This window comes from Scyliorhinus canicula, chromosome 2 (genome assembly GCF_902713615.1).
Source record: "Scyliorhinus canicula chromosome 2, sScyCan1.1, whole genome shotgun sequence".
In the NCBI taxonomy this organism is placed as follows: Eukaryota; Metazoa; Chordata; class Chondrichthyes; order Carcharhiniformes; family Scyliorhinidae; genus Scyliorhinus; species Scyliorhinus canicula.
This window is the reverse complement of record NC_052147.1, coordinates 174,686,776-174,709,608: the sequence shown is the minus strand read 5'-3', so window position 1 is coordinate 174,709,608 and position 22,833 is coordinate 174,686,776. Positions and strand designations below refer to the sequence as shown.

Below are 22,833 nucleotides of genomic sequence, written 5' to 3'. Positions count from 1 at the left end.
AACAGCTCAGTAAGCCAATGCGCTATGTACTTATTCATCTTCCTCAATTTAGACCTCCATGAAAGTGTTGGTGGCAAAATGCTACAACTGGCATTAATATTCCAACCAAATGGGTGAAGACAAGTGTGTCAGGATTATCATTCCAGGTGAAATTGTACATCAACAACACCCATGATTCACTCAACTGTGCTGTCCTCCAATGTCACTCATGTTCATAAAAGCAAAACAGCTTCAATCACGATGGACTTCGCAGATACTATGTGAGGAAGATTAAAAGATTAGAATAAAAACGTGAGCAATTTTTGCCTATCTAGAATAACAGAGGAACTGACATGAGAAAATAAAAATGCATTAAATATTGATAAAATCTGCATTGATGTTTTTCCAAAAAATGTTTATTCCCATATTCTGACCGAAAACCTCTACAATATTTGCTCCAATAAAAAAAAGCACCAGGAGGCACCAATACAGAGAGATGCATTTATTAAAACACCAAGTTTATCCGCACTAAATTATTTAAACGAAACAGAAGGTACAAGCCGGATAGTTGTGGATATCATATGTGAACCTGACCACATAACTAACGAGTGACGAGTTAATTGTGTTGGCTGGATTCACAAATTGTCAAATTTTGATATGCCAGAGTGGGATCACAACTTTAATCCTGAAGTTCATACTGTGATAGCTTTATGCTACTAGATGAAACCGAAGGATTTATAAGTATTACACAGTACTGAATGTAAATTATTTACAACATAAGCTAGAGCGATTTAACGGCAGTGAAACAGTACTTCATAAATTTACGTCCACTTGCCTGGAAGAATTAGCCAACACTTAATGTCACTGCTAACAAGTTGTTATGAAAAATGCAGAGAAGATGATCCTAAAATACCCAGACAAAAAATTTCACATTTTTATCCTTTGTGCAGTTTTTTAATAGTTGGTAACCATTTGCTTTTCCACTTACTTTTTAACTGCATGGAGCAGGGACCACAGTGTAAGTCTTCTTATTGTTCATTAACAGTGACAGTTTTCACAGAAGGCTTATCACATGCCTAGGACACTAACGTTCCACTAGGGTAAATAGCCATTTTAAAGCTTGCAGTGAGACGGATTTCAGCAATTGATTAGTTCACTCTTCAATTTGATTGCAGAGGGTTTACTTTGGGGGAGGTATCTTTATTTGCCCCGATTAGGACTGTTCTTGCACAAGTAATAATCTTAGTATTTTCTCATAAGTTAGCTCTGACGATCTTTGTCACAACTGTAGAAAACGTTGTGCAAAGTGAACCATTATACTTTAGCAAAAGTAGAAAAGGTGCATTTGGTCATGTAAAGAAAGTGGGAAATGAAACCACCATACAAAAATTTATGAATATAATGTGATCCTTGTTTGAAAACCAGCTGATTTGAAACTTACTTAAAAAAACCTCAAAAATAACTTGAGAAATATAAACTGGACTTTAGACTTTTATGTTTATTGTTTTTGTTAGAAACAACCCCTTAACACAAGGAATTTAACCTAAATCTCAATAAAGACAAATTTAAATGAATTGTAAATTGAGTATTCGTCATCCTGTTGGTCACTAAGATTTAGTTACTTTAACATCAAGAACAAGTTACGAGACAAGAAGACCAAGTCCCATTTAAAATAAAATAGTGCTACTAGCCCTATCCACTTACTACTTTACAATCTGCTCCAACAAGATGATAATGTTGTATTTCAAACTCTCATCACATCACATCCGAAGCACAGCATAAGATTGGGCAATAACAATGCAGCAAATAGCAGACAACAAAGACTATGCAGTGAATTTTAATCTCGTTTTATAAGATATAGTCAAGTTCATAACGGACATGTGTATTCTTCTCATCATTGAAGATCCTTGGATAATGTGCAATTAGGGCATCCTGCGAGCCTATGTAGATGGAGTTGTAGATCTTCCAGTACACATCCCGTACTTTCCTAGCTGGATGGAACAAGCCCTATCAAGAAAGGAGGAAAATATTAGAATTGTGCTGTTGGACTAGCAGAGATATCAGCTGTTATAATTATGAGGTTTATAAGATAATTATATTTTGGGACCACAGCTTTAAAATTATGGTAAATGAAGGGGTCATGTGACCTGCCTGACAGTAAGTCTGTTTAGTGTGATTGCTGGAAAGCAAAGGAAGGCTTAGATTTTTTACTGAGAAGGGTAACATACTTATGCTTGGAGACAATGGCAGCAGTATCTGAGTTTCCTATGAGTAACTCCAAGTCTCCCAAAGCCCCAGACAGATGTTGTTGGTTTCAGGTTTTAAACAGCTGTACTGTATACCATCCATTTACTTCTCAAATGAAAGGAAATTGGGATTAAAGATTGCTAATCTACACTTTTACCTTGATGCAAGATTAATGTGTTTCACGTTGCCATGGGGAAGAGGGTGGAGGATCAGGTTACAGACTTCCTTACAAATCAATGCATATCTCAGACAGCAAAGATTCTGTGTGGTCAGTAGAGAGAAGAGTTTGCTTGGCTATGCAAGCTACCAGAGCCGGATGTAGGAGGGGGAAAATCTCCATTTGAAGAGACACATCCTGCAGCATTTTACAGATTCTGAGAGATTTGTTCTAGTATGGTTGGTGGAAGAAGAATCATCAGAGCAGATTTTCTTACTGGCAGTGGATTTAAAACACGCTCAGAAGACTGAGGAAAGTGCCTGGAGATGATAATTTGCAGTTACTACTCAGAAAAGTGGGGACACAGAACCCACTGTAAACTAGGAGCAACTATGAACTGCTTGCTAAAAGGGCTGTAATTCTGGAGATAGCGATAGGTGTTAAGCATGATGGGGAACCGTTCCTCTCTATGATTTAAAGTAGAAGTTGCCTACAAAAATAAGCGTTCAGTCAATTGCACTTGTAGTCATTTGTTACACTAAATTTTAAAATATAAAACCTTGACCTGTCATTCTTTCGGCTATTAACTGGAAGTTCAAATTGATTTTTAAATGTTAGCTGTTTCTATGGAAATTGCAAGTTCCAGAAACTTTTTTCTGGGAGTATATTTCTCTCTGCTCAATAATGCTAACAGTGTTCATTCCAACTATAAAGTGGATTTATTGTTGTGTTTAAGAAGGGAAGCCAAGTGGATCAAATCAGATTGGGAGAGTGTGTGGTATAATCTAAATGCAGCGCTTCTATTTATCACACTTTGGCTCTCTAAAATAGTTTTGCCTGTCTCAGGAAGACATTACCCAACAGCTATAAAGACAGGGTTAGTTAACCTGGATTGCTTTTGTATAGAATCATAGAATCCCTGCAGCGTAGATGCCATTCGGCCCATCAAGTCTGAACCAACCCTCTGAAAGAGCACCTTACCTAGCCCCACACCCCCACTCTATCCCTGTAACCCAGTAAGCCCACCTAACATTCTAGACACTAAGGGGCAATTTAGCATGGCTAATCCACCTAACCTGCACATCTTTGGACAGTGGACGGAAACCTGAGCACTTTGGAGGAAACCCACGCGCAAACTGCACACAGTCACCCAAGGCCAGAACTGAACCCAGGCTCCTGGCGCTATAAGGGAGCAGTGCTAACCACTGTTTTCCAATTTACTCTGACATTAGTTTCAAAACAAATACATTTGTAACTTTGAGCCAGGATTGTAGTACTTTACAAAAAGTTAGGATGTGGGTTTCATCCAAGGAAAATTGTTAATCTTAGCTTTGCTACTTTGAGAAGGCTGGGCAGCTCCCCAGAGAGTAAGGGCAAAATACAGCAATTTGGCCACTCACTGCATCTTTCTCTTAAGTCATCCACACAATGATTTTGAGACTACCTAGGAGAAAGCATGAACTCCATGCTTTCAACAAGAGAAGCTGCAGATCATTACATCAAAATCATGGGAAAACAGACTACAAGTATGTAGAACTAATCCAATTCAAGTACAAGGTTAGAAGCAATGTGTTGAACTTGCCTGTAAACAATACTGTAGCATTCTGCAAGGACCTAATGCAACTCTTAAACCTTCCAATGCTCCCATAACTGCCTGGATAACATGTGGTGATGTCTCAAAAACATTGGGCCACACATAGTTTAACAAGTGATTCAGTGCATCTTCGCAGCCAAATCCATATACGCCCAGGGACATGTGCTGCACAACTGCACTCGCTGTCTGTCTGTGAACCAGGTCTCTATAGCGAGAAAAACAACAAATTGGTTATTAAAATCTTACCTGTTTTAAATTTCTCAGCTATGTATATTATAAAAACATTTAAAATTTATGCTTCAACATCTAAGATACCGTAAAAAAATCTTGCACTGAAACTGCTTATTTGTTTGAAACCCAGTTTTCCATTAACAACTTTGGAAGGTGAAAGAGACTTAACAAAATGATTCAATGAGCTAATTAAAGAGCCTGTAAATCTTGTTCTAAACAAATAGTGAGGGGAGGAATTTGAAGTTAGCAATGAAAATTTACAAGGGGAAGTTGGGGGCAGGGAAATCAGCTGATAACGGTCAAGTAGATCTGGCTGATCTGTGAATGGGCAAGAAAATAAGTGGTGGAATTCTGCATGAGTTGGAGTTTAAGCAAGTTAGAGCTTGTGGAGCTTGCAAAATTTCAGTTACAGCGGAGCAGAGATGGATGATGTTTCAGAGATAGAGTAACATTCCTTTTAATGAACTGTGGATGTGGCTCAGGGCAGGACATGGAGGTGGTTAAACCTGAGTTGGAAGAGTGGTGAATAAGTAAGGAAATGAGTTACTGGCAAGGGCCAAAAAAGATGTTGTCAATCTTCCCAAAGTCAAACTCCGAGAAATAGTGGCTCATGCACAAGTTGATGGTGGGCAGACAGTCCGACAAGTACAGTAACTGTCATGACTTTTGGGCGGTAGTGAGGTAAAACTGGACATTATTTGTGCATATATAAAATTTCTCCCCTTGCTGGATGATAATGTCATCAAGAAGCAACATATGGATCAAGAATAAAATAGGGCACCAAAGATGGAAATTTGCCACATCCAAGGCAGCTGTGCAGAAATTGAGGAGAAACGTATATACGTGCTATGTTGGGGCAGTGTGACTGAAATAATGAGATTGCAGTGTTAGAGGAAGGGAATGTTATCTATGTTTTTAAATCTTAGGATGTGGGGATCAGTGACAAGGCTAATGTTAAGTATCCATCCCATGTTAATTATATCAAGGAGCATCAAGGGATCCTGCACCATGTGCACAGAATGCTGTTTTGCTTAAAAGCACATTGTCAATTCTAGTGCCCCAGTGCTGCCTTAGATAGAATCAGGTATCGCAGCAGAAACTTTTCAGTAATTCATTGACATTTTTGATAGACAAGGGATTCAAAGGTTATGGGGGCAGACGACAAAGTAAAGTTGAGACCACAACCAGATCAGCCATGATGTAATTGAATGTCAGAGCAAGTTCAAAGTGCTCAATGGTATTCTCCTGCTCCCAAGTCCTATGTTCCTATGTCTCAATAAGACATGCACGATTTTAAAAAAATTATATCCATCCACATAAAAAAAATCCAAACACAATGTTTACTTGCATGTATACAGCTATATTTTGTGATCAAATGTTTCATGTAACTGCCGAGTAGGACACAGGTGGCTAATCAATGCCTATGCTTCCTCTTTTTATGCATATTACTAAGTAACTAGTCTGGCTCCATAGCCAATAAAGGTAGCTCAGTGCACTACTGTTGGTTGTACTAAGTCAGAGATCAGCAAAGTTCAATTTTAGTCACATGCAGAGTTAGTCAGCTTTGGCTGGGTCAGTGGTATGAAACTACGACTAGTCTCAGCCCCTCCAGGCTAGGGAATAGAAGAATAAAACTGTCAGGCCTTTCACTCTAGTGCCCCCCGATGGAATTATAAGTTAATGTCTAGTTCAAGTCAGGATAAAATTAGACTGTTGTCACTATCACTGAATAGTCCAACACTCCCTATCCAGAATGACAAGAATGGATAGTTGCCTGAAACCTCAAAAAGATGCTATCATCTGTGAAATGACATCCTGGCATTTGTCCATCTCAAGGAGAATGGTGGTAAGGAGATTTTAGCAGTAAGAATATAGCGGTGACAAATCAACAATTCATAAGAATTGCTCCTAGCCTGTTTACTTTCAAATGAAATACAATAATTTACAGGATATCACAAAAGGCGTGGCAAAATTTCATTAACAGCTATTGAGACAACTTGCAGGTGTTCATGGATTAAACCGGAATATAATCCTTCCCCAGAATTCATTTTAAAATAAAGATATTACATTTTTAAAATACTTACACATTTTGCATTCATTAACAAATTCAACTTCAAAATGAGAGATCTATATAGATAACACAAACCTCCATTCTGAATTAAGAAGTTTACTCTTTCTGAGTAACAGTGGTCACTGACTATACTTGGATGTCTGTTGTTATCAGTATCCAAAACTGAACTCACCTGTCCATTAAAGCATCTTCAAGTAATGGCGTAACTGCATAAATGTAATCTTTTCCCATTTCTCCGATGTACTCAAATAAGAACGAAAGAGACTTAAGCACACCATTCTGGACATTCAGTTCAGGAACTCTGTACTCATTCATCAAGGCAGGTAACACAGTGAATGGAGAGCACGTTTCTGCCACAATAGCAATAGCTACTGTGGTACAGACTCTGTTCTGACGTTCTTGAACCTTCAGGTTATTTAGCAGTGTGGCCAATACATCATGTGGACTGAAAGAAAGTTAAACAGCAAGTTGAGAGATCCCACCTGAAAGTGCCACTTATATAGGTGGCAAATCATTGTTAAACAATACCAGAAGTATCAATAATACCATTTCTGCGCATCATTACAGAAATCAAACATTTTCCTTCAAATACCAACTAAATGTATTTCAGTTACTGAACAACACAAGGCAAGAAAAACTAAATTAGGTCCTCTATAGTGAATCAGGTTTGCAAGATGCACTCATGTGCATAATGATCTTGTATTACTAATTTCATCTTTTATACAGTTGCATCTAGTAATCTTAGCTGATGTGAAACAGCTGATAACTATTGTTGCATAGAAAACACGACAAAAAAGGATGAGAAGAGAGACTTATGCTCCACTGTTTGGCATAACAAATTCAAATGTAACTTACCCAATAGCTTTTGCAATGTAGCCGAAAGTGTTTACTGTTGCCCTCCTGATGGCTTTTTTGTGTGCCTTCAAAAGTTCTAATAATTCAAAGCAGATCCTCATCCATTCACGAGCAGATACATACTCTGCACCTCTGAAGAAAAGACAACTGATGTTTAGAATCAAGCGAAATGACATCACTACACAATTTCTGATCAGTATTAAAAAATTACAATCTCCAACTCTAACCAGTTTGAATTCCATTTCAACTTTTCAAGGCACAGCAGACTCTAACTTGTTGGATTTTCTTTTAAGGCTACCTAGATATAAAATACATTCTTGTATGGTGGCATCTCATATTTGATCAGATAAGAACAGAAACAAGGTACAGTTTGGTACTTATACTATTCCTTGACAAGACAAAAACGTAACAATGCAGTTTACTATTATTTAGACAAGTTGTAATAATGACAATTACCGATCGGCAATTCGTCCAACCAGGTCAATGCAATTCTCCTGAACTTTCTCATGCCTGTTCTTTAGGATTGGAGTGAGACGTGGAAGCAAATCCTTAATAGGTGGAGTCATCTTATGCATACCTGTATAATAAAATTGAAGAAAAAATATTTTGCAATGGGCCTTTTTTTAATTAAAAACTTAAACTAGCTTCAGGAACTATGTAATTAAAAAATATTAATAATACTGAATATTTTCAATCTTCCTAAATATTATTTACTACATATTTTTTTTTTTTTTTTTTAATAAATTTAGATTAGCCAATTATTTTTTCTAATTAAGGGGCAATTTAGCGTGGCCAATCCACCTACTCTGCACATTTTTGGGTTGTGGGGGCGAAACCCACGCAGACACGGGGAGAATGTGCAAACTCCACACAGACAGTGACCCAGAGCCGGGATCGAACCTGGGACCTCAGCGCCGTGAGGCGGTTGTGCTAACCACTAGGCCACCGTGCTGCCCTTATTTACTACATATAATGTATTTTACGAATGTAATATACATACCTATAACATTTACAATAGCTTTAAGTGCTCCCAAGATGCTACCCAGAACCTCAGGGTACTCTTCACCAAGGTATTCATACAGCACAACACCCAAGTGACCCATCAGTTTTTCCTACAAATAAAAAGACTGTGTATTAATTCACATGATTTGGATTCGAAAAAAGCAAAACATACCCGAAATTAAATTCATTGGAGTGGCTAGATAAGTCAAATATCACACTGAAAAGTTTACATACCTCTTGACATGTCTTCATCACGACTGCAATTCGAGAGATTAGATCAGCAGCTTGCTGTCGCACTTTGGCTGATTTGTTGTTTAGACGCCACAATACTGTACCACAAATCTGGGGTAAATAGGGCTTCACTCGCTTACCTAATGCATTTACCACTGTACCAAAGCCATTCAACATTACAGAATCCTAGAAAAACACAAGGGTCATGAATTCTAGGGCAAATGTATGAAAGAAAATAATACACAAAAAGACCCAAGAACATACATGTTAGGAGCAGGAGTCGGCCACTCGGCCCCTGGAGCCTGCTACACCATTTAATAAGATAATGGCAGTTCTTAAGCCTACACAATGGTTCACTGAAAGAAAGCTTAACCAAAATGAGACATTGTTGCAAAATTAGACTTGCAGCCAGCATAATTTTGGAATGCATGGTTGTTTGAAACAAATTTTCCATTTAATCAATCAAAATATGGAAAATGTTTCTATTTAATCTGATCATAGATACATACTGTCATAATATACACACAAGTATATGATGGTTCACAGACAAGACACTGATTGACACATAGGATGACCAATGAACACACAGAACACAGCAGCCAATCACCAGATAGGACACGTCCACTATAAAGCCAGGGGGCACTAGTTTTCCCGCTCTCTTGGGATGCAGCCTCTGAGACAGCAAGAGCCCGTGAGCAGCAACACGAACATCCACCATGTGGTAGCAGCATAGTATGGTCAGGTTAGCCTCAGGTCTCCAGTCAACTCAGCATAGTGTCAACCCACAGCTCAAGTATGTTTAACAGTTGATAGTTCAATAAAATAGAGTTGCATTTGAAAATGAAAACCGCTTATTGTCACGAGTAGGCTTCAATGAAGTTACTGTGAAAAGCCCCTAGTCGCCACATTCCGGCGCCTGTCCGGGGAGGCTGGTACGGGAATTTCGACAAGTGTTGGAAGCCTGTCTCTCTCACTGCTATGGTAAACGCAGTCCTCGCAGACCCAGCATACCCAACACATCACATACCTCAGTCGTCTGTTCCTGGAAGGCATAGAGGATACCATCAATAAGCTGTTCTTCCAGTTTGTGGTCAATATCGGCAGCTCCTAGGTTACCCATAATCTTTTCAATGGTTTCCATCACCATTTTTCTGTATTGCTCAGCTTCATCTTTTAAATCATCAACTATTCTGGAGATTATTTCAGCTGCTCCAACTTTGTTTGCAAGTTCCACTGTGGTGTCTACTAACTGTAAAGAAATATAAAAAATGTTATTGCAACTACATATAATAATAATAATCTTTATTGTCACAAGTGGGCTTACATTAACACTGCAATGAAGTTGCGTAAAGCTCCCAGTCGTCACATTCCGCGCTTGTTCGGGTACACAGAGGGAGAATTCAGAATGTCCAAATTACTGAACAGGACGTCTTGCAGGACTTGAGGGAGGAAACCAGAGCACCCGGAGGAAACCCATGCAGACACGGGGAGAACGTGCAGACTCCGCACAGACAGTGACCCAAGCTGAGAATCAAACCTGGGACCCTGGAGCTGTGAAGCAACGGTGCTTCCCACTGACCTAGAACATGACTGCCGTACTTAAAGTCTTACTTGAACCACTCAACAGATGATCTTAAACAGCTGATTACTGTTAGATCCTTTCAACAACATATAAAAGAACAAACTACCAACTGAAAGGTTAAATGTAGGTTACCAAAGATTTCCTCTCAGCCTATATCTTCCCACAGCCTTCTGAAGCAATGAATCTTATTCAGTTACAGTTGCACTGGCAATATCATTACAAGGTCAGTCTTCACACATTAACAGAAACAATAAGTGTTAACATACTATCCAGCAGGGAAAGCATGAAACCACGTTCAATCCTTGTCTCATCTGATGCCCAAACATACACAATCCCAGGAAGTCATGAAAAAGCAATCCTGGCTGAATTTACTCTCCTTTCCACAGGCCTTTGAGGTCACCGAGCAATATTTCTGCAGTGACCAGTTGACTCACGGTAGCACAGTGGTTAACACAGTTGCTTTGCAGCTCCAGGGTCTCAGGTTCGATTCCCGGCTTGGGTCACTGTGCAGAGTCTGCACGTTCTCCCGTGTGTGCGTGGGTTTCCTCCGGGTGCCTCCCACGGTCCAAAGATGTGCAGGTTAAATGGATTAGCCACGCTAAATTGCCCTTAGTGTCCAAAAAGGATAGGTGGGGTTACTAGGGTAGGGTGGTGTGCAGTGTTCTTTCCAAGGGTTGGTGCAGACTCGATGGGCCAAATGGCCTCCGTCTCTACTGTAAATTCTATGACTCAGTCTTTAAGTTCTATGATTAATATTTTACAGTCAAAATATTGCTGAATGCAAATTATAAATATTGCAAACAATAGTGTCATACTTAATAATTTAATAACGTGGTAATGGATAAGATAATGGGGTTTAAGGCAAACAAATTTTAGGACCTGGTGATTTCCATCCTAGAATATTAAAAGACAGATGGGAAAATGGCAGCGTTGAAATTTTTGATGATCTCAATTCAGGATGCGTGCCTTTGGAGTGAAAAACTAAGCGTCACTTCATTATTTAAGAGTAGGGACTTCCGGTTGCGGCTAATGCGGAGCTAAGCCACACGTTCGGCAGCTCCCGCTAAAAACGGACTTTGGGGCTCTTTTCAGGGCCCCCAAACGGAGCTTCTTCGACGACTCCCGACGTGGGAAGGGGTCTGCAGTAGATCCCCAGGGTCCTATGGTCCGGACCAGGAGGGGCGAGCAGAAAAACGGTGGCAGCGCCCCTGGAAAAGCAGGGGAAGGGAAACAAAATGGCGGCCGGCAGAGCCCTCGAGGAGCTGAGGCAGTGGGCGCAGGAGCAGCAGGAGACTCTTCTGCGCTGCTTCCAGGAGCTCAAGGTGGAGCTGCTGGAGTCGCTGAAGGCTACCACCAGAGAGCTGATGGAGACTCAGACAGCCCAGGGGGCCGCAATCCGGGAGCTGCAGCAGCAGGCCTCCGAAAGGGAGGATGAGGCCGTGGCCGTCACGGGGAAGGTGGAGATGCACGAGGCGCTCCATAAAAAGTGGCAGGAGCGGTTCGAGGAGCTGGACAACAGGTCCAGGCGGACAAATTTACGTATCCTGGGCCTCACGGAGGGGCTGGAGGGGTCGGACCTGGCGGCCTATGTGGTCGTTATTCTGAACTCGTTGGTGGGAGCCGGGTCCTTCCAGGGGCCCCTGGAGTTGGAGGGGGCCCACAGAATTCTGGCTAGGAGGCCCAAGTCGAATGAGCCGCCGCGGGCGGTGTTGGTGCGGTTTCATCGGTTCGTTGATCGGGAGTGCGTGCTCTGGTGGGCCAAGAAGGAGCGGAGCAGCAAGTGGGAGAACACGGAGGTGCGGATCTTCCAGGACTGGAGTGTGCAGGTGGCTAAGCGGAGGCCCGGGTTCAACCGGACGAAGGCGGTGCTCCACAGACGGAGTGTGAAGTTTGGCTTGTTGCAGCCGGCGCATCAGTAGGTCACCTACAAGGACCGGCACCATTATTTTGAGTCCCCGGAGGAGGCGTGGGCCTTTGTGCAGGCCGAGAAACTGGACTCAAACTGAGGGTCAAAGATGGGGGTTTTTGTATGAAAATGTAACTGTGTTTAATTTTTGCTCTGGAGGGGGGGTTCTCTGTTTAATACAAGATGTGTGTTGGCTTTAGGGTGGGTGGGGCGATGTCTTTATGTCTTTTTGTATGGGTCTGGTGGACGGGTTCGGGCAGGGAGGTAAACTGGGAGTGCGGGGAGCTGGTGGTGGGGACTGGCAATGGGAGTTGCCCTAGAGGAGGCAGGGTTGGGCAGGGCGAAAGCGCGGGATTTTCTCTGGTTTCCCGCGCTGCGGGATGATGGGGGACGGGGTCGGGGATGAGAAGCGCGGGCCTTTGCTGGCTGTTATTTTCCCGTGCAAGAGCGGGGGGGGCGGGGTGAGAGGAGGGCCTGCTGATGGGCACGAAGGAGGGGTAGTCCCACGTGGGGAGGGGTCGGAAGTATGGCGGGAGTCACCGGGGTGAGCAGAAGTTGGCTGGCTCACCGGAGTGCTGCGGAGGGGAGGGCGCGGCGGCTAGGAGGGGTCCTAGCCTTGGGGGAGGGGGTTTATGCTGCTGAAATGGCCACGAAGGAGCTGGAGTTTGCCGCCGCCGTGGGGAACAGGCCGAGCGGGGGACGCTGGCCAGTGGCGGGCAGGGGATGGGTTATGGCTGGTCGGCAGGGGAGGGGGGCAGGGAGCCCTCTGATCGGCTGATAACCTGGAATGTGAGGGGGCTGAACGGGCCGGTCAAACGGGCCCGGGTGTTTGCGCACTTGAAGGGGCTGGAGGCGGATGTGGCCATGCTCCAAGAGACACACCTGAAGGTGGCAGACCAGGTTCGACTGAGGAAGGGGTGGGTGGGCCAGGTATTTCATTCAGGGCTGGATGAGAAGAATCGGGGGGTGGCGATCCTGGTGGGAAAGAGGGTGTCGTTTGAGGCGTTAAAGGTGGTGGCTGACAGTGGCGGGAGGTATGTGATGGCGAGTGGTAAGCTGCAGGGGGAGCGGGTGGTGTTGGTGCATGTTTACGCCCCAAACTGGGGACGATGCGGGGTTTATGCAGTGCATGTTGGGCCGCATTCCGGACCTGGAGAGAGGGAGGGAGGGGGGGGGCGGGGGGGGGGGGGGGGGGGGGGGGGGGGCGGCGGAGAAGACTTCAACACGGTGCTGGATCCCCCATTGGATCGATCCAAGTCCCGGACGGGTAGGAGGCCGGCGGTGGCTACGGTGTTGAGGGGGTTTATGGATCAGATGGGAGGGGTGGATCCCTGGAGGTTTGCGAGGCCAAGGGCCAGGGAGTACTCGTTTTTCTCCCACGTGCATAAGGCCTATTCTAGGATTGATTTTTTTTGTCCTGAGCAGGGGGCTGGTTTCGAGGGTGGTGGATGTTGAATACTCTGCCATTGCCATTTCGGATCATGCCCCGCACTGGGTGGACCTCGGGCTGGGGGAAGAGAGGGACCAGCATCCGCTCTGGCACTTGGAGGTGGGGCTACCGGCAGACGAGGAGGTGGCCGGGAAGGTTCGGGGGTGTATTAAGAGGTACCTTGAGGCCAACGATAACAGGGAGGTCCGAGTGGGGACGGTCTGGAGGCATTGAAGGCGGTGATTAGAGGGGAGTTGATTTCCATCCGAACCCATAGGGAGAGGGGGGAGCAGAGGGAGAGGGAGAGATTGGTAGGGGAGATGGTGAGAGTGGATAGGAGATATGCGGAGGCTCCAGAAGAGGGATTGCTGGGGGAGAGGCGTAGCCTTCAGGCCAGGTTCTTGGACAAGCTGCGATTTCCAAGGGTGGAGGAGGGACTGGGGGCACCGATTGAGCTGGAGGAGCTGGTTAAAGGGATAGGGAGCATGCAGTCGGGGAAGGCGCCGGGGCCGGATGGGTTTCATCAAATGTATGCGGACCTGTTGGGCCCCCTGTTGGTCCGGACCTTTAGCGAGGCAAGGGAGGGGGAAGGGGGGGGGGGGGGGCTTTGCCCCCAACTATGTCACGGGCGCTGATTTCCTTGATCCTTAAGCGGGACAAGGACCCTCTGCAGTGTGGGTCATATAGGCCGATCTCTCTGCTAAATGTAGACTCCAAACTGCTGGCAAAGAACTTAGCCACAAGAATAGAGGATTGTGTGCCGGGGGTCATTCACGAGGACCAGACGGGGTTTGTGAAGGGAAGGCAGTTGAATACCAATATACGAAGGCTCCTCAACGTCATTATGATGCCGGCTGTGGAAGGGGAGGCGGAGATAGTGGTGGCATTAGATGTGGAAAAGGCCTTTGATAGGGTTGAGTCGGGGTATCTGTGGGAGGTGTTGGAAAGGTTTGGGTTTGGGGAGGGGTTTGTCCGTTGGGTGAGGTTGCTTAATGAGGCCCCGATGGCGAGTGTAGCCACGAATAGGAGGTCGGAGTACTTTTGGCTGTACCGGGGGACGAGACAGGGGTGTCCCCTGTCCCCCTTGCTCTTTGCGTTGGAAATTGAGCCCCTGGCCATGGCGTTGAGTGAGTCAGGGAACTGGAGGGGCCTGGTGCGGGGTGGGGAGGAGCATCGAGTGTCGCTTTATGCAGACGACCTATTGCTGTATGTGGCGGACCCGGTGGGGGGGATGCCGGAGGTTATGAGGATTCTAAGCGAATTTGGGGGCTTCTCTGGGTATAACCTCAACCTGGGCAAGAGCGAGTTGTTTGTGGTGCACCCGGGGGATCAGGAGGGGATTGGTAGGCTCCCACTGAAGCAGGCAGGGAGGAGCTTCAGGTACCTAGGAGTCCAGGTGGCTGGGAGCTGGGGGGCCCTGCAAAAGCTCAACCTCACAAGGTTGGTGGAGCAGATGGAGGAGGAGTTCAAAAGGTGGGATATGTCACCACCGTCACTGGCGGGGAGGGTGCAGTCCGTCAAGATGACGGTGCTCCTGAGGTTTTTGTTCCTGTTCCAGTGCCTTCCAATCCTTATCCCGAAGGCCATTTTTAGGAGAGTTAACAGGAGTATTACAGGATTTGTGTGGGCGCATGGGACTCGAAGAGTGAGGAGGGTGTTCTTGGAACAGGGCAGGGATAGGGGGGGGACTGGCGCTGCCCAACCTCTGTGGGTGCAATAGGGCTGCCAACGCAACGATGGTGCGTAAGTGGGTAATGGACGGGGAAGGGGCAGCATGGAAGAGGATGGAGATGGCGTCCTGTGTGGGCACGAGCCTGGGGGCGCTGGTAACGGCGCCGTTGCCGCTCCCTCCAACGAGGTATACCACGAGCCCGGTGGTGGCGGCTACCCTCAAAATTTGGGGGCAATGGAGACGGCACGGGGGGTGGTGGGGGACTCGATGGAGGCCCCGATACAGGGGAACCATCGGTTTGTTCCAGGGAGCATTGATGGTGGATTTCTGGGCTGGCACAGGGAAGGTATTAGGAGGTTGAGGGACCTGTTTGTGGATGGGAGGTTCGCAAGCTTGGCGGAGTTAGAGGGGAAGTTTGGGCTCCCCCCGGGGAACATGTTTAGGTACATGCAGGTTAGGGCGTTTGCCAGGCGGCAGGGTTCCCCTTGCTGCCCCCACGTGGGGTACGGGACAGGGTGCTCTCGGGGGTGTGGGTTGGAGGAGGGAGGATTTTGGACATATACCGGGTAATGCAGGAGGTAGACGAGGCCTTGGTGGAGGAGCTGAAGGGTAAATGGGAAGAGGAGCTGGGTGAGGAGATTGAGGAGGGGACGTGGGTGGATGCCCTAGAAAGGGTGAATTCCTCCTCTTCCTGTGCGAGGCTTAGCCTCATACAGTTCAAGGTGCTGCATAGGGCCCACATGACTGGGACGAGGGTGAGTAGGTTTTTCAGGGGCGAAGACAGGTGTGCTAGGTGCCCGGGGAGCCCAGCGAACCACGCCCATATGTTTTGGGCGCGGCCAGCGCTGGGGGAGTTTTGGAAGGGGGTAGCAAGGACGGTGTAAAGGGTGGTGGGATCCGGGGTCAAGCCAGGCTGGGGACTCGCAATTTTTGGGGTTGCAGTGGAGCAAGGAGTGCAGGAGGCGAAAGAGGCCGGTGTCCTGGCCTTTGCGTCCCTAGTAGCCCGGCGGAGGATTCTTCTTCAGTGGAAGGATGCGAGGCCCCCAAGCGCGGAGGCCTGGATCAATGATATGGCGGGGTTTATCAAATTGGAGAGGGTGAAATTTGCCCTGAGGGGATTAGTACAGGGGTTCTTTAGGCGATGGCAGCCTTTCCTGGACTTCCTGGCGGAACGGTAGGGAAATAGGCTGGCAGCAGGAGCAACCGGGGGGAGGGAGGAGAGAGAGAGAGAGGTGTGTACATGGGTTTGTGGGATGCGGCGGGTGTCATCTCTTTCCTTTCTGGTGTTTGCTTTTTTTTTTCCCGATTTAGTAGTTGCGTTTGTAGGGGGGGGGGGGGGGGGGGGGGGGTTGTTCTTGGGTTTTTACGATGGTTATTCTGTAAATATTGTTTTGTTGTTTATATTTTGTGAAAATCTTAACAAAAATTATTTTTAAAAAAAATTATTTAAGAGTAGGAGAGAGAAACCAGGCTACTTCAGGACTGTCATACTTGAGGAAGTGTGAACTAATCAAAGAGTAGCACGGATTTGTGAACAGTAGATCATATCTGACTAATCCGTTTGTATTTTCTACGGTCACGAACATGCAGGACAGAAAAACATTTGTGAATGTTGGTTATATGGACTGGTAATTTGGTGAGGTTCTGCAAAAGATATACAGGCGCTATTCTCCATTAAAAATTCTCAGTGTGGTAGCAAGCAGGAATTGCCACGAGCTTTCCGTCACTCGGCCCAGCGAGGCCGGCAACTCAATTCAACATTAACTGGTCCACTTAATGAGGGCTCATGGACCTCTCGCCGAAAATAACGGCTCGCCGGTGCTTCGCCAGGACCGTGCTCGCCAGCCCCTGCTAACAAGGTCAGGCATCACTTAAGCTACACCGCCCAGTCCATCACACGAACCTGCCTCCCATCCATTGACTCCGTCTACACCTCCCGCTGCCTGGGGAAAGCGGGCAGCATAATCAAAGACCCCTCCCACCCGGCTTACTCACTCTTCCAACTTCTTCCATCGGGCAGGAGATACAGAAGTCTGAGAACACGTACGAACAGACTCAAAAACAGCTTCTTCCCCGCTGTTACCAGACTCCTAAATGATCCTCTTATGGACTTACCTCATTAACACTACACCCTGTATGCTTCATCCGATGCCAGTGCTTAGATAGTTACATTGTATACCTTATGTTGCCCTATTATGTATTTTCTTTTATTCCCTTTTCTTCCCATGTACTTAATGATTTATTGAGCAGCTTGCAGAAACATACTTTTCACTGTACCTCGGTACACGTAACAATAAAAAAATCCAATCCAATCCAATCCAGCCAGCTTGCATCAATGGTGCCGAGGAGACCAGCCTCAAGATTCGGGGACGCTGACCTGGGGAGGGTCCTGTTCGCGGTGGAGACCTGGGGAGGGTCCTGTTCGCGGTGGAGACCAGGGGAGGGTCCTGTTCGCGGTGGAGACCAGAGGGAATGTCCTGTTCCCGAGGGTCCCAGAGGGGTGAGCCACAAGGCAGCGGCAGCAGTCAGCTCGGGGAGTGGTTTTTTCCAATTCAGGGGCAATTGTATTGTGGCCAATCTACCTAACCTGCACATCTTGGGGTTGTGGGGGTGAAACCTACGCAGTCAAGGGGAAAATGTGCAAACTACACACAGTGACCTAGGACAGGGATCGAACCCGGGTCCTCAGCACCGTAGGCAGCAGTGCTAACCACTGTGCCCCCATGCTGCCTTCAGCTTGGGGAGTGTGACTAGGAGGACTGGCCTCCAATGCCGGTGAATGGTCAACGACCTACACCGGATGGTACAAGTGAGCCCACACCAACCGTGCTCCCTCCTCCCTACCCCCCACATACACACAACTGTGAACCATGCATGTGGCTAACGATTCCCCCCGCTGTCTCCTCAGGAAAAGTTCTCCCATAATCGGCGGGAGATGGCCCAGACTAGCAGTGGGGTGCCGGACATCAGATTCCTCACCTCCTTCGAGGAGTGCATCCTGGAATGACCGGCTGGCCAAGGACAGGGTGGTCACCAACATGGAGCTGGCAGACGCCACAGAGGTGAGGAACCACTCGGCTCCACCCGGAGGACCTGTCAAACATGAGTACTGATTACCTTACTGACTGACTGACTGACCCATCCCTCCCACTGACCACATGTCCATTCTCCTGCAGTTCCTCCAGCCGATGGCGAAGGGCCATCCCGGGCAGCACGCTCTCCTGACTCCGAGAAGAACCGTTATAGTTGCGTCCCAGTTGTCTTCCCCACCCTCTACCAGCACAGATATAAACACCTCGATGGGAAATGTTAGGTGGACAGGCTGCTGATGCACATCAGGTGGAGGCAGGAACCCCAGGCGAGACAGCACTCGAGGTCTGCTGGATCCCAGGACCCAGTTGGGTCCCAGCCTGATGTTGAGCCTCTGGAAGTGGGTTACCCAAAGCTGATGGAGATGATTGGGAGCGGTCGGGACATTAGAGGGGGATATCAGCATCGCTCCAGCAGATCCATAGCCGATTGGAGGAGCCCCAGAGATGCCGCCGGCAAGGGTGGCACTGAGGCCAACACCATTGGGAGAATGGGGACCTGTATTGAACAATAAAACCCTTATGCACAACCAGCAGGATACCTCTTCACTTTCGTCCGTAATACAAAAATGGGTGGGTAAGTTTGCAATGACTGACCAGGCCACGTCCCAAATGAAGCGGACGAGTAGGAGGGCCTCCATGGCCCTCGGGGCTTGACGGACCCTCATAGCTGCCACCTGTCCAGCAGCCTCTGGCTGGGCCTCAGCTTCCTCCCCGGCCTCGTCCTGCAGCCCCTACTGATCCGGCAACATCTCATCATCTCCATCCCCCTCCTCCTCGGAGGTGGCTGCAAGTTCCTAGTCCACTGCTGTGGTAAGTTGTGGAGGGCACAGCAGACCACAACAAAGCGCGCGGCCCTCCGGGCAATGTACTACAGTGCACGACCGGAGCGGTCGAGGCATCAGAACTGCCTCTTGAGGAGTCCGATGCACCGCTCAATGACAGCCTGGGTGGCTGCATGGGCCTCGATATACCAGGTCTCCGCTTCGGTGTCCGGCCTCCGTACTGGCGTCATTCGCAGGTCCTCAGTGGATACCCTTTATCACCCAAGAGCCTGCCGCCCATCCTGGGATACCCCTCGATGAGGGCAGGGATGGCCAACTTCCCCAGGATGTAGCTGCCGCGCATACCCCCCAGGAAGCGTATACACACAGGCACTATCTTCATCTGGTGGTCGCATATGAACTCAATGTTGAGGGAGTGGAACCCTTTTTTGTTAACATAGGGCATCCCCAGATGGCCCGATGTGTGCAGGGCGACATGCGTGGCATCTATTACCCCCTGGACCTGGGGCATCCCGGTGATGACGGAGAAACCTGCTGCCCAGGCACCTTGCTGAACCTGGTCCATGTCAAAGATGATGCAGTCTTTCACCCGGGCATACAGGGTGTTCCGTGACCCGTCGGATATACCTGTGGGGTCTGGCTTGTGAGATCCACACAGGTCCCCACTAGAGCCCTGGAATGATCCCAAGACGTAAAAGTTCAGAGCTGTAGTGACCTTGACAGCCACCGGCTGCGGGTGTCCTGCTCCTCCACATGGTGCCAAGTCCATGATGACATGGCACAGGTGTGGTACCATCTCCTTGTTGAAGCGGAACCTCCTGTGGCACGCGCTGTCCGTCATCTGTTTGACTGACCAGTGATGCCGATACACCATGGGCCATTGCGGGCCTCCCCCTCTGGGTCCCTCCCTCGCCTGATGGGCGGCCAGGTCCTCAGGATCAAATGTAATCTTTTTGAGGTCCCCAACTTATGAAGCACAGCAAAATGTGTAAATGGAAGCAAAGAGTTACAAAAGGAGACAGAAATTGTGGCAGGTGGATTTCACTACGGAGAAATACGTGGTTATCCACTCAGGATCCAAGAAAATCATAGTATTTTCTAAATTACAAGATCCGAGGAGAAATAAATCGGTTTGAATGTCCATACATGTCCATGTATTCAAAATAACCAAAAGTGCCAGGTGCCAAAGACAATCGAAAATGCAAATGATATATTAGCCTTTATCTCAGAGAGACTGAAATACAAAGAAGAGGGGTCATGCTCCAGTTGTACCCATCAGAATCCATCTGGAGTACCATGTTCACTTTTGGGCATTGCACCGCCGGGAGTTATTTTGGCCTTGGAGGGAGTACAGCAAAGATGCATCAACACCACACTAGGCTTAAAGAGCCAAATTATGGAAAGAGGTTGCATAAACATGGCTTATATTTTTAAAATTTAGACAGTTGAGGGGAAATCTAATTGAGCTGTTTAAATTAATGAATGGATTCAAACGAGTTAATAAACTATTTCCTCCGATGGATGAAATCCAGAACATGGGGCCACAAAATTAAAGCGAGAAACATTTATCATATCTTACTGAATGGTGAAGCAGGCTCTCCTCCTGCTCATAAGTCCTATGTTCATCTTTAGCTGCGCAATCAGGAAGTATTTTCTTCAAATTAAACGTTATGGAATCAAATTCCACCCCCCCCACCCCAAAAGTTGTAAATGGTACAACTAAATTTTTTTAAATTGTGATCACTTTTTAAAAATTATGTCAGGGTATCATGGGATATGGATCAAATGATTACAGTTCAGCCATCTTCTAATTGAGTGTTCCTCTAGTCAAAGTCAACATAGTATTTGGTAGTTAGAAATAAAGGCTTGTTTTTAATTGCCATTTATCCTCTTATTGTGTGTCACTATCCACACAGCTATCCCAGACAGCTGGAAACAAACCGTGGGCCAGTTAGTGGGCCGAACCTTCTGAAATTTATGCACAGCTCTGCATTTCTGGCCCAGACCTCCGCACCAGGCCGTTTCAGAAATGCAAAGCATACCTGTTCTGGACGTTCTCCTTCATAGTGCAGAGTTGTCAAGGGAAGTCAAGTCACGCCCCTTCTTACAGCACTAGCTTTCATATTTTTACGGTCTTCGTTCACAAACACCGAGAAGCTTTGGGACATTTAAATAACTTTTCAGTGTATTAGTGAACGAGTGGGATTGAAGGGGTGTGATGGGGAGTGCAAGTGTCGGAGTGGGATGGGAAGGCAAAATGTGGAGTCGCAGGTCAGGCGGAGTCGGCAGGTCAGGGAGAGCCGGAGTGTTATGGGTGAGTTCCACCACTTTTACTTCTTTCTCCATTTATGTTAATCCTCTCCCTCCCACAGGTGTTGCCTCAGCTGAAGTACAGTTCCACTACCTTGTGGTACTTCACAAAAACAGCGATGATAGCATGTGTCAGTAAGCTATTTAAATACAGTCAGCATCACAGCCAAATCAAATAAAACCTCCACAAATAAAAATACACAAGTATTTCAAGCAGGGCATCACAATAAGGAACAGGATCCCTCCAGCTATTTATTTTCCTCCAACCTTAACTCTTTTCAACACCCTGCTGTTGCCCAGGCTCATCAGCAAAATCACCACACTGCAAGAGTTGAATTGGGACCTTATTCGTCCATGTGGTTCAACTCATCATGCCTGACTGAAATGATCTATCTGAAGGGATCTGCATCTGTGTTCCATTTAGAACAAGCAATGCAGACTTTGATAGCTAGCAATTCTACCTACCTCCACTGGAAACACCTGGAATTACACAGAACATATTACAGAATATATAGCACAGAATCAGACTATTCAACCCAACCAGTTCATGCTAGCATTTAAGCCTCCTCCCATTTTCCTCATCCAACTCAAGCATAAACCTCCGTTCTGTTCTCCCTTGTTTATTTACATAGCTTCCCCTTAAATACATCTATTTTATTTGCTTCAACTATTGCGATCGAAGTTCCACGTCTATACCACTTTATGGGTTCCGAAATTTCTTCTGAATTCCCGATTTGATTTTGCTCTTCCCCACAGGTGGGGACACACCATGTCTACTTTAGAAAAAGCAGTCATAACTTTGAAGAACTCGGTCTTTTTTCAAGGAGAGATCCAGCCTGTTCATCCCTTCCAGTTCTGATATCATACTTTTTTTTCACACTCTCTCTCTAGTGCCTCTCCTCACCAGGACTGCACACAGTTTTCCACGTCTAACCAAGGTTCAACACAAATTCCACTTAACCTCTCCACATTTCAATTCTATTCCTCTGGACAAACCCTGGTACTTGTTTTACTTTTGTTATTGTCTTATTGATCTGCATCATAACTCGTCATGATTTGTTTATTGTATTCTGAGAATTAAGATTTCTATTTTTCAAATAAACCAAAATAAAATACTTCCCACTTATCTATGTTGAAATTAATTTGTAAACTAAATACCCATTCTGTAAATGTTCTCAATACATTCTTGTAATTTGTTGCAGGACTCCTATTCACCCCCAATTTCATGTCATCCACAAATTTAGAAATTGTTTTTGATTTCAAAGTCAAATATAAATTATGAAAAAGTGATCCCAGTGCTAATTCTTGTGGGACCCAACTTTGCACTCTCCACCACTCTGAACAGAAACATAGAAATAGAAGCAGGATGCCATTTGGCCCTTCGAGCCTGCTCCGCCATTTATTATGATCGTGGCTGATCATCAAGTTCAATATCCTGATCCCGCCTCCCCGCCTCCCCCCCCCCCCCCCCCCCATATCCTTTGATCCCTTTAACCCCTAGCGTTGTTTCTAATTCCTTCTTGAAATTACACAACATCTTGGCTTCAACTTACTTTCTGTGGTTGTGAATTCCATCAATTCACCACTCTCTGGGTGAAGAAATATCTCCTCACCTCAGCCTGAAAAGGTTTACCCCTTATCCTCAAATTATAACTCCTAGTTCTGTACTCCATCATCGGAAACATTCTATCTG

General features: G+C 46.4%; 1 protein-coding gene across 3 annotated transcripts in view; it reads right to left on the bottom strand.

Moving 5' to 3' along the window:
* Positions 1 to 466: 466 nt before the first annotated feature.
* sf3b1 (splicing factor 3b, subunit 1) overlaps positions 467 to 22,833 on the bottom strand; it is a 74,069-nt gene continuing 51,702 nt past the window's right edge. For all 3 annotated transcript variants that reach the window (XM_038789084.1, XM_038789086.1, XM_038789085.1), the window contains 8 exons: positions 9,395 to 9,616; positions 8,371 to 8,553; positions 8,135 to 8,246; positions 7,591 to 7,711; positions 7,135 to 7,266; positions 6,452 to 6,724; positions 3,966 to 4,182; positions 467 to 1,986 (listed from right to left, as the gene is read on the bottom strand). In XM_038789084.1, the coding sequence (XP_038645012.1) occupies positions 1,828 to 1,986; positions 3,966 to 4,182; positions 6,452 to 6,724; positions 7,135 to 7,266; positions 7,591 to 7,711; positions 8,135 to 8,246; positions 8,371 to 8,553; positions 9,395 to 9,616 (1,419 nt within the window). In that variant the 3' untranslated portion in view covers positions 467 to 1,827. The remainder of the gene's footprint in view (positions 1,987 to 3,965; positions 4,183 to 6,451; positions 6,725 to 7,134; positions 7,267 to 7,590; positions 7,712 to 8,134; positions 8,247 to 8,370; positions 8,554 to 9,394; positions 9,617 to 22,833) is intronic.